This window comes from Phragmites australis, chromosome 14 (assembly GCF_958298935.1).
Source record: "Phragmites australis chromosome 14, lpPhrAust1.1, whole genome shotgun sequence".
In the NCBI taxonomy this organism is placed as follows: domain Eukaryota; kingdom Viridiplantae; phylum Streptophyta; class Magnoliopsida; order Poales; family Poaceae; genus Phragmites; species Phragmites australis.
The window spans coordinates 4,295,627-4,307,393 of NC_084934.1; the positions used below are offsets into that span (position 1 = coordinate 4,295,627).

At 39.3% G+C, this 11,767-nt stretch overlaps 1 protein-coding gene and 4 non-coding genes across 6 annotated transcripts; 4 read left to right on the plus strand and 1 right to left on the minus strand.

Moving 5' to 3' along the window:
- Window positions 1-3,755: 3,755 nt before the first annotated feature.
- LOC133890885 (eukaryotic translation initiation factor 3 subunit I-like) lies at window positions 3,756-8,773 on the plus strand. Of its 2 annotated transcripts, XM_062331507.1 has the most exons (8): window positions 3,760-4,279; window positions 4,373-4,500; window positions 5,275-5,394; window positions 5,485-5,574; window positions 6,295-6,381; window positions 6,503-6,582; window positions 7,864-7,966; window positions 8,539-8,773. In XM_062331507.1, exons 1-7 carry the CDS (start codon window positions 3,880-3,882, stop codon window positions 7,937-7,939), a joined length of 981 nt encoding a protein of 326 aa, XP_062187491.1. In that variant the 5' UTR covers window positions 3,760-3,879; the 3' UTR covers window positions 7,940-7,966; window positions 8,539-8,773. The 2 variants fall into 2 exon arrangements, with proteins under 2 accessions (XP_062187490.1, XP_062187491.1); XM_062331506.1 differs by lacking the exons at window positions 7,864-7,966; window positions 8,539-8,773 and adding an exon at window positions 7,549-7,777 and having other exon boundaries at window positions 3,756-4,279.
- Window positions 6,702-6,784, plus strand: LOC133891823 (small nucleolar RNA U54). The gene has a single exon (XR_009904280.1). It is a non-coding gene; the product is annotated as a small nucleolar RNA U54 (small nucleolar RNA).
- LOC133891822 (small nucleolar RNA U54) lies at window positions 7,303-7,386 on the plus strand. Its single transcript, XR_009904279.1, has one exon. It is a non-coding gene; the product is annotated as a small nucleolar RNA U54 (small nucleolar RNA).
- LOC133891821 (small nucleolar RNA U54) lies at window positions 7,621-7,703 on the plus strand. Its single transcript, XR_009904278.1, has one exon. It is a non-coding gene; the product is annotated as a small nucleolar RNA U54 (small nucleolar RNA).
- Window positions 8,774-9,976: 1,203 nt separating the features above from the next.
- Window positions 9,977-10,079, minus strand: LOC133891820 (U6 spliceosomal RNA). The gene has a single exon (XR_009904277.1). It is a non-coding gene; the product is annotated as a U6 spliceosomal RNA (small nuclear RNA).
- Window positions 10,080-11,767: the final 1,688 nt, after the last annotated feature.

Below are 11,767 nucleotides of genomic sequence, written 5' to 3' on the forward strand. Positions count from 1 at the left end.
GAGGTCAGACGAGGGCCTCGCCGAGAGCCGTCAGACGACGAGATGAGGTCACCGGAGGACGGGACGGGTCGCCGGCAAGGAAGAAGAGTGGAGAGATGGGACTGACAAGTGGGGCAAAGGGTAACACCGTCCATGAGTGGCAAATCAGTGAAGCTCACTTCTTTAAGATGACATTTTAATGTCTGGTAATCTTTCGATGACCAATTTGCAAAGCCTGCTCTAAAACAAATATCCAATTTTCTCACACATGCACATACTTGCTGGCTACATAACTGCCCCCGCAGCCCGGAGACGCGCTGACATTCTTCTTGTTATGCTTTGATGATTTGGGACACCAGATCCTTATCCTGAGGCTTCAACAAAGGACTTCGATGCTGGAAAAAGAAGACTGGTTTGAACAAAGCATCAGTTGGGCACTTGGGTGCCCTGTCAATTTATTTTCTATCATCATTTTATTTCTAGTAAGCCACAACGCCCAGCAAAGGGCTGCACTCGCAAACCAGAATAACTGATGAAGTTTCTTAGGTTTCTCCGAGATCCAACACAGAAGTTCAGAAGTTGTTGTCTGAATCCATGCCAATTTGGGAGCATCTCGTAACTGTGGGACAAACAAATTTAGCAATCACACATGAGAGGTTCTTTTTGATAATTTTAGGATACACGTTAGATAGATAAAATTTGTTTGTCGGTCAAACTCGGTTATTTTGTAGCACATTCAGAGGCACATCCACACTGTCTTCTTATTCAAATTGAAACAGGGGGGCACAGGTGCTGCAGAAGCATGAAGGTAGGGACTACCGGACTAGCATCACCTGGTCTCCTAATTTGTAACATCAGATTTCACATGGAAAGCAATCAGATGCTTGACTGGATATCGGACATGGAACTTGTCAAAGTGATATATCTACACCTTCTGAAATGTGCCTTGCCTTGTATTTGTACGATTTATCAAATTTGTGCGCAAATCACAATCAGTCAAAACAGGAACACAAATTGCTTCACATTGCTAGTTGCTAAGGGTCCGCATGGGAGCAACTTGGTCTAGCAGATAAGTATAATCTTAGATATAAGTGTGTTTAGTTGTCCATATATATTGTTCTATCCTAGTTTAGTGGATGCAAATGTACATCTGCAATCTGGCCCGGCGGTCTGAATCTGGGGTCGTATGAGCGGATGCAAGAGCTAAGATTTTGATTGGTTCCTTGTATGAATGTGAGTTTATGACACTGACAAGTGGGTCTGTCTATATGAGCAGATGCAGTTTGCTGCTGCATCCACCAGGTCAGGCTGTGGGCGTATATTTTCATCCACTGGACCAGGTAGAACAGTGCATATAGGTAATCAGACACGCTTCTTTGTTAGATTATACGCATCCACTGAGCCATGATACATTTGTGCAGGTAACCAATCACTCCATAGAAACTCACATCAGTCTGGTTAGACAGATACAACTCACCAAATACTCTTCTTCCTAACAAATATGATTTCACTCAATCTGCTTTCCATCAGCCTACATATACGGTCCATACAGATAACCAATGACACCCATTGAAACTCTACAAGCTATCCACTTAATCGCATCATTTTCAGCATAATCCACTGGAACACCGCTACAAGCGGGCTCGTGACAGGTGCCTATCGCCAGTTTAGATCTGCAAAATTTCAATATATATATATATATATATATATATATATATATATATATATATATATATATATATATATATATATATATATATAGGAAAACTAGTATGTACTCCTGGGTGTATGTACTCCCACCTCTCATATACCACTTTTACACGTGTGTTATACTTCTTTATCACTTTAAATATACTTCATTAGTAATTATAAGATACTACAATACAAATCCCACGAAAATTTTTATGAAATTCCATGATTTTTATCATAATTTACGTATATACTTCTTTTATGTATAAAAAAGAGTATATAGCAAAAATGAAAGGCTAACATTGAATTTTTTTTCATACAACTCATATTGGAGTATCTTAGAATTAGTATTAGAGTATACTAAAAATGATAAAAGAGTATAAAGTGTTTGTTTAAGTGGTATATTGCATGTGGGAGTACATACTCCCAGGAGTATAGAATAGGTGTCCTATATATATATATATATATTTGTAATTTTTTGATTTTGAAAGTATAGAAATAAAAAATCCCATAATAGCGGTAAGATACACTTATTTGGGTCATAGCGTCATGCCTTAGATTACTTTTTTTAAATTTTTTTTATCTTTTATTAATATTAAAAATTAGACATTCGTTTACAAATTTCACATAGATAGACCCTTATCTTTAGAACCAGGGGGGCAAGGGAAAATTCACCCTTTAATTGGGCGTTTTTTTCAATAATCAAAAAAGATATTGTGTCCTCTGCTTAGAGATTCAAAACACTATCAAAATAGTAATAAAAATTCTAAGAAATAGGTATTTTATAGTATGCTCTCTTCAAGCACTCCATAACTTTTCAACTCAAAAAATAAATTTTGCAATGAGAAATAGGAACTTGACCTTTTTTCTTCTCATCGCGCAAAACATTTTTAGGCTTAAATTTTATGGAGAACTTGAAGGTAACATCCTTTACACCGTTATTTTTTTCCCGAATTTTGGTGATTTTTGGATGGTGCTTCGAAGGTTGAGGGCAAAGTATCATAACATTTTTGTGCCTTTTGAAATTGTGCTAAAAATACGGATAATCTTTCAAAGGATCACCCAATGTTCCGCGGAAGGGTGTGTTTGGATGATGGTACGAGGGTAGATGAGATCGTTCCGTTCAGGTTTTGGGATTGTTACAGTGTTTGGTTGAGTGGATTTGAGGGAATGAGTTTGTTTAACTCAGATCATTCATACAAGATGGCTCCATTACACACCATCCAACCTCATACCATCATAAAATTTTCAAACGGGGCTAATTTTATAATATTAATAAAAAGAAAATATATGTCAGAGAAAAGAGAAAATCTATAATTCGTCATTGAATAACTACTGATTTATAATCCGCCATCGAATAAATTTTGTTTACTTCTATACCATCGAATAAATGTTTCAGTTCCTTATATGCCATCGACTTCCGATAACTGTTCATGAACAGTACCCGAGAATAAAAAAGTCAAAAAATATGTCGATTTTTGTGCACGCTCTATAATTCATAATCAACCTATTTTAACTGTATTCACCTAAAAATACTGTGTAAAATTCAAACTAAAATTTCTCAAAATGAGCTACTTTTGTAATACTGTGCATTACAAAGAACTAATTTTTTCACCGCGGGAGATAATTTTAGAAATTATTACATCACATTAGAGGAATATTAGTAAATTTTCTCAGATTTTTTGTAAATTTTTATGAGGCTTAAAAATTGCAAGAAGTTACAAAAGTAGTACATTTTGAATAATTTTAGTTTGAATTTTATACAGTATTTTTAGGTGAATACAGTTAAAACGGGTTGATTATGAATTATAGAGCGTGCAAAAAATCGACATATTTTTTGTGACTTTTTTATTCACGGATACTGTTCATACTGTTCATGAACAGTGCAGCGGAGGTAGTATCGGAAGCGGATGGCATATAAGTAACTGAAATATTTATTTGATGGTATAGAAGTAAACAGAATTTATTCGATGGTGAATTTTAGAATAAGTAGTTATTCGATAGTAAATCGTAGATTTTCTACGGAGAAAAACCCGTGGACGAAAGGCGTAATGGGCCGGGCGGCATCTGTTGGGCTTTGACGCGTAGGGGTAAAAGCCGCCGCGGCGCTAGGGTTTTCCGTCTCCGCCTCCCGCCGCATCCACATCCTTCCCCATCCTCCTTCCCTTCCGACGGCGGCGGCGAGCAGCAGCACTCCCCCGCGGCGCCGCGATGAGGCCGATCCTGATGAAGGGCCACGAGCGCCCGCTCACGTTCCTGCGGTACAACCGCGACGGCGACCTCCTCTTCTCCTGCGCCAAGGACCACACCCCCACGGTCTGGTACGCCGACAACGGCGACCGCCTGGGAACCTACCGCGGCCACAACGGCGCCGTCTGGTCATGCGATGTCTCCCGCGACTCGGCGCGCCTCATCACGGGGTCCGCCGACCAGACGGCCAAACTCTGGGAGGTGAGCACGGGGAAGGAGCTCTTCAGCTTCCGGTTCGACGCGCCCGCGAGGTCCGTCGAGTTCGCCATCGGGGACGCGCTGGCGGTCGTCACCACAGACAACTTCATGGACCACACGCCCACCGTCCAGGTCAAGCGCATCGCCGAGGACCTCGAGGACCGTGAGTTGCTCGTTCCCCTCCTGCTCTTTCCGTATGAATGAAACTTTTGTATATGAGTGGTTTTGTAAGTGAGGCGTGTGTTGGTGGATGCAGAGACGGAAGAGTCGGCACTCGTGATCACCGGCATCAAGGGGAGGATCAACAGGGCCGTGTGGGGGCCGCTGAATAGGACCATCATCACCGCCGGCGAGGACGCCACCATTCGCATCTGGGACTCGGAGGTTAGCATGACGTTACATGCCTGCACATAGTTCTGCTGGCCACTAGAAATAGTGTATCTGGTCCTAGGAATGCGCCAATTGCTTGTTGGTATGGGCATCTGGTGGTGTTCTAGTTGGTTTACTATCAATGCAATGTTATTTTTGTTCAGTCAGCGTTGGTTTTGTCAAATGGTTAATATGTTAACACGATACGGTCATGTGCTGAGTGTTATTGTTAGAAACTTTAGAATGCTAAATTTCACTTCTTAATCGTCATGAGTTTACAAAACTGGATGCATTGCTATACTATAGAACAAATGCAAGCTAACTATTTGCTTCCTATTTAACCTCGTAATTTGTGAGAGGGAAGCATTTAGAGAGGGAACCAACTCTAAATCTGGACCTTTGGATCAAAAGCGATTGACGGTGAAGATCAAATGTTCCCCACCCAACTCATGCTTTTTATATTAGTATAGATATAGATATAGACATCAATGGTAGTAGTATCTGCAGAACATAACACATTTTTTCTGATTACTGGATCCAGTGTTACTCTAGTAATCTATATCCAATGAGGCCATGATAATTTATGTTATGTGTACTTTTTCTACCTGCGCCAGGACAAAAGGGGGAACTGAAAGGGGATATGGCCTTCAAAATGAAACATGCTATGTTGTTATATATGCATGCTGGTCTTTCACTGTCATTTTTACTGTTAAACATGCCAATTATTTCTTCATAATAATGAACTATTTTTTCACATCGCTCATGGGATGCTCCTTGAATTGTATGTAGACCGGAAAATTGCTGAAAGAGTCGGATAAGGACTCTGGACATCAGAAGGCAATTTCATCACTGTCAAAATCCTTAGATTGGTCTCATTTCATTACAGGCTCCTTGGATAAATCTGCTAAGGTGATGGTTTGTTTAAGTGACTATCATAAACATATTCATATTTTATACTGCTTTTATGGATTTCCCTGACATTCAATGTTCCCTGTCTAGCTATGGGATACAAGAACGCTAACCCTGATCAAGACGTATGTCACGGAGCGACCTGTTAATGCTGTCGACATCTCTCCTACTCATGATACTGTATGTTCTGTTCTAGTTCTAGTTGTTGCATGCTAAAAGCGCAAAATGCCTGTGTAATGTTGATCTGGAATTAGCTATGGCTTCATGTTATGATGTGTTTTGTGATGAGCTTCACAGGCTTTCTTATTCATGTTGCATTACATGCCCATATTGCATGCTAAATGCACAAAATGCCTATGTGAATTAACTATGGCTTCGTATCATGGTGTATTTTGTGATGAGCTTTCTGATGAATCTGTGATTCTTGAAGTTGCATGGGATGTGTGTCTATATGCTCGGGTTCTCTGTGCTGCATTTTTATGCTGTCGATCTAAATACATTTCACAGATGGGTTTCATATAGCAGATAGTTATACAGCATGTAGTGCAAAATAGCTTTGTGCCTGATTTAATGCATTTTTATGTATCCAGGAATTAAGATTAAGGCCTATGAATCTATGATTCTGTAGATTTTACTAAGTGTTGTCAGATATTGCAATTTTTTTGGTATTTACACTAGGAGAACACTGTTTATCACGTTTGAATTTTTTTGACCCATGGATTATGCATGGTGTCAGCTATTGCAATTTTTTTTTGGTATTTACACTAGGAGAACACCATTTATCACGTTTGATTTTTTTTTTGCTATGATGCTGAGCTAGGTGGTACAGTAGATGCTAGTGCCTTTCTATCATTTGTATTCCATTTTTTGGTATATAAAGGTTCTTGTTTCTATTTTTAGGTGGTTCTAGGAGGTGGTCAGGATGCAATGAATGTGACTATGACAGACCGCCGTGCTGGTAAATTTGAGGCTAAATTCTTTCACAAGGTAAGTTCTTTTCTAGTTGAAATATTGAGAGATATTACTCCTTTTGTGTTACTTTTTTGCTAATTTTTGTATGCATATTTTATCTGAACTGTTCTGAGTATGACTTTGCTGTTTCTTTTAGATTTTGCAAGAGGAAATTGGTGGTGTGAAAGGACATTTTGGACCAATTAATGCTTTGGCATTTAATCCTGATGGGCGGAGGTAATATTTTTTTTTTCCAATAGTGTCTGTCTTTTCTAGCTAATGATTTTAATATCTACATTTGGCCACCGCCCATTTTGTAAGGCTATGCTCACATTTCATATTTCTATGTGATTGTATGCTCAATGATTCAGCCATGTTAAATCATGGTAATATACGCTATTCTGAGCCACATTAGGATGCCATAATCTCTATGTGAGCAGATTTTGTATTGTTATGTATACTTTTCATATTGATTTATCTTTTGCATAGTAAATTTCTCTTAAAAAAGTATCATTTTTGAAATTTGGTTTCTACTTCTACATTACTAGTGGGTCAATGTAATGCCTAACCTCATTTGCCATTTAGCCCACTTTTTCTTTAGCTTATCTTATGTCTTTTAGACCTGTGTATCGACATCTATTTTTCTCTGTAAAACATTTATTTATATTTCTCATATTTGGTCTCCGCTAAGTTCTGAATCTATTTATTTCTATCCTTTATATGGTTAAATCTCTTCTGTTCAGTCAGCTTGCCTTTATATGTAGCTCAGTGATTGCAGCCAATTATCCTTTTTTGGATTTTTCCAAATGAATAAAATGGATTGGCAATATACACTATGCTGACCTCAGTTTGATGAAAAGTTAAGAGTATGAAAGCCACGTGCTGCCCAGAGTAGCTTTACCAGTGAATCATGCCATTTACATTTTTTGAGTATTGTATGCATCTGAGGGTTCTGATAGCTCAATGATTTCAACCAGTCGCTCTGGTTATATACGCTATTCTGATTGGAGTTGTTGAAAAAAAATAGTATTTATGAGAGCTACCATTTGACCCTACCAACATCCATTGTAGACCAAAAAAATTCTTTTCTTCTGAAGTCATTTTTTTCAGTAAAAGGGTTTTGGCTTTGTACTTCTGTTCTCACTTTTTTCTTCTCATTGTTGAAGTAAAATTTTGTCAATGTTGTTTCTTTAGTCTTATTAGCTTTTCGAGTGGTGAAGATGGATATGCAAGGCTGCACCATTTTGAGTATTGTATGTATCTGACAGTTCTGATAGCTCAATGATTTCAACCAGTCACTCTGGTTATATACGCTATTCTGATTGCAGCTGTTGAAAAAAATAGTATTTATGAGAGCTACCATTTGACCCTACCAACATCCATTGTAGACAAAAAATTATTTTCTTCTGAAGTCTTATTTTTCAGTAAAAGGGTTTTGACTTTGTACTTACGTTCTCACCTTTTTCTTGTCATTGCTGAAGTCTAATTCTGTCAATGTTGTTTCTTTAATCTTATTAGCTTTTCGAGTGGTGGTGAAGATGGATATGTAAGGCTGCACCATTTTGATTCCGACTACTTCAACATCAAGATTTAGATATAGAACGTCACAAACTAATCCGAGGTAATACTTCCCCTGGCAGCAAATAATGGAGATCTCTGAGTTGGTTGGTTCAAGAATTTTGTTATCTGTTATCACCTTGTTTGATGCACCAATGTGGTGAAGTGTTATTACTTCTATGTAATTGATTTTATAACAGACAGTAGAAATAATTTATCTTGCCCGCACTTCCCTCTTGTTTGATAAATTTAGCTGTTGGAAGCAAAAACCGATTTTGTAGATAGTAAAAATATCTAATATTTGATCTCTTCGTTATAACACATTGTTTTGCTTGCAAATCAATCATGTTCTATTTATAAATAATGGGCTAGTGCTCGTTCTTTGAATATTGAATTGAAGTGCTGGCTCATTATACTTTATATCAGCTGCACCTCTAGTCTGTGTTGACAAATGACAATACTGAAATCTCAAGAATCTATCCTTACCTGCTGAACTCCTTACCCTGTGGAAAGAATTCCGTTTCTTGCATCCAAATTTAGGCCGAATGGATCTTGCTTCGTTCGATCCTGCAATTCTTGTTGCGCTGGTTTTCTGGTCACATTTGTGTTAATCTTCATCCTGCAACTCTTTTTCAGGCCGTGTTTGAGAGACCCAACAGCAACAAGAGGTACTTTTTTGGTTCAGTTGGTGTTGGTTGGCCGTGACGCCTGAAGAGTTGGCTCAGATCTTAAACTATTGGTGGTGTGTTCTTGTTAGACGTTCTTGTTGCACTAGACAACCAGGCCTTTTGTTTCTAGATGCTTCAGAAAGTTTTTACACTTGTCAATGAAAATATCCTTAAATTGCAATCTTGAGTTGGTTTTTCGGTCATTCTTGCTCTATCTGGTGCTCTGCTTCCATTCGACTTGTATCCTTTGGTTCTTTCGCCAGTGATCTTATAATATGCAGTGTATATTTTGTGAAACTGGGTGCTTTTATTTCTCGCTTCATCTATTCACATTGCAAAAATCCGTATTTTTGTTTACTTCGAACATACGAGGCACGGCATGATAACTCATTTGCCATTGTTTGGTACGAGTTGTACCGATCCAAATGTTCTGGTGGTCTTGCAGTTAGGGATAACATTTTGGTATGATATGCTCAGATGCATAATGCCTAATCCAATAGCTCAGAAGACCGAGAAAAAAAACGCTTGCATTACGTATTTACATCGTGGCAAGTCTTGAGGTCCTGTGTGGAACTTACTAGAAGAAGACATACGACTTGAGGTCCTGTGTCAGATGCATAATACCTACGCGTTAGGGGTTCGTTTGGAACATAGAAATTTTACTGGAATTTCACACACGAGACAAGTTAAATTTACACACATCGTTAAAAAAAAAGTTAATTTACGCAGGATTCACGAAACATCCCCTCCGTGAGGATCACGAAAGGAAGTGGAGTCGCGTTTAATCCGCACTGCAACTTTTGGATGCCGAAGCACCGCTGTTTGGAGTTAAGCCTAATTTCCAAAGTAAAGCACTAGTAGTCTATATGCAGTTATCCTACTTGTCAGACCTCGTTGGCAGCACTGAAAAAAAAGTTCTTAGCTGCAAGAAATTAGTAACAACAACTGCGAAATAATTTGATGCTTGAGATGCATGAAAAATGGAATTAATTTGGCGCAGAAGGATGGAGGTCGTCTAATAAAAAAGCATATTATGGGTGAGGGCATTATCAGATGGAAGAGGTTAGATGCGTCAAAGCAAAATACTGACAGGAGGACATGAGCACGAAGCACGTCACCCGATAGGCCAACAGGACATGATTGCTACGAAATAGTCGATCAAAGGTGCAAAACGAAAGAATTGAGGGCATGACTGTAAAATAAAAGTCATACCAAGGGCCTAAGTGCAAGTACCATCGGGAGATTAAAACCGTGAGAAGCCTTGCGAGGACGAGGTCGTGAAGAAAACTGGAGCGGAAGGGCCAAAATATGAAAAAAAGATTGATCGAAAGGTTCAAAAGGAGAGGCCCGAGGGCACATCTGGAAGGGAAATCGGAAGCGCCAGGGACCAGCGCGCAAATACGCAAAAAAAATTGGACCATTTCTCGATTTGTGCGTGTCATCCTTGCGCAGGGGCCATGCTAATCTTCTCTGTATCGTTCCAATTTTATCGGATGTCTCCGAAGAGACAAAGCAAGCAGCGGCACTTCGGATTATAAGCTGCGTTTCCTCGTCCTATGCGGCCGAGGTGGTACTAAACGTTGGCTGGCTTCCTTACCCTACCCCGCGCGTTGCTTCACTGGCGGCCCCGTCCAGATGTCCACCGACCGACGGCGAGCTGGGCTTCAGCACGGTGCCTCCCTCCTATTGGGCCGTGGGCCGTTTCTCACAGCCTCTCTGTCGAATATTTGCACACGCTGTGCATATGCAATTTTTTATTTTTTCTCTTTTCAAGTCTTGAGACCTGAGGACATAGCTAACCTCGCCGTGTGCTTCACGGCCGATTCGTCGCAAAAGAGACCGGATCATCATGAACAGAGCCTGCACTTCACCAGCCGGTGGATGCAGATGAGATAGCTTTGCCTCCGTGCTGACTTCTAAATGCCATGCATTTCAGTACTCCTGTCTACTAATAACATGAGTAGATCATTGCTCTTTATTCGGCAGTTTAAGTTTCTGAATGAACTGGCCGTTCTATCAGCCTTAATTAATGTATAGTAAAGTGTTCCTCAAAAAACCTTGTTTTGTTTTGCGATGATACGTGAGTGTCTCTTTCGTTCAGGGTGATGATATCCGTGTTTATCTCTAAATAGAGCATGCTTAAGCTACATCAGTGTGCCTGACCTAATTGTGTCACTCCTTCAACTAAGGGAGCATTTGGAATAAATTTTACCTAAATCATAAAAATCACATGAGCAGTCAAATGAAGATTTGGGGGGCTTGATTAGTTCATGGCCGTGGTTTGCCACACGTTAGGCAACCAAGTTTGATTAGTCATAGGCCTGTTGTTTAGGCTTAGGATTCAGCTTAAAAACAAAAAAGTCATAAGCCCAAACAAATGAGAGGCTTTTCAACTGGGCATTTTAAAAAGCCAAAATCACTCTACAACTAATAAGCCTAAACCATCTTAAAGGTGCTTTTTTAAGCTTTTGCATGAAAATTACTCACCACTGACATGATATCCATTAAGTCTTTTTAGCATTAAGCTTGCCACTCGTCCTAGAAAAAAGCCGAGTTGTCAAACAACCTAGCTTAGGCTTTTAAACAAGGTAGGATAGGCTCTTTTAGGAAAAAGCTAGTCATAAGCTGCTTATTTATAAGCCTAAGCCTAATAAACAGGGCCATAGTAAGTGTTCGGTTAATTACCCTAGTTTACGTGTGTCAAAGTTTTTCCTTCAACGCTTCTCAGTGACTCATTTCCATGTCAAATTTGATCACAGTTGTGACGGATGTCTTGTTGACAAAAAAATGTAGCAAACTACTGTGGTGAATCAATAAGGCCTCTAGACTTCAGATCAGGCAAATACAATTGCACCGTCTTATAGTTTGCTTCATGCATTGGCACATAATCTTAAGAAGGCTTTCACAAGTTATGATGGAATCAGAGAGAAGGGGAAAAAAATGGAGAAAAAGGACACAATTTACATACACATAAATCATGAACGCAAGATAGCTATTTGATCCACTTAAAACAAATTAATAAGGCAAATTTGTCTTAGGACACTAAAAGAGTGTGGATTTGCCTCCAGGACACTGCTATGTTCGGTTTTGGCTGTAGTACATAGCGAATTTGTGGTTTTGTCTCGAGGACATTAGTGGAGGGATAAAAGACAATTATGGCATTATGCCCTTAGCTTCAATTTGCAAAATTTCCATGA

Coding starts and splice junctions, on each gene's coding strand:
- LOC133890885 (XM_062331506.1), top strand. CDS start 3,880: ATGAGGCCGATCCTGATGAAGGGCCACGAGCGCCCGCTCACGTTCCTG. Junction 5,395..5,484: donor CCTTGGATAAATCTGCTAAG/GTGATGGTTTGT, acceptor TTCCCTGTCTAG/CTATGGGATACAAGAACGCT. Junction 6,382..6,502: donor AGGCTAAATTCTTTCACAAG/GTAAGTTCTTTT, acceptor TGTTTCTTTTAG/ATTTTGCAAGAGGAAATTGG.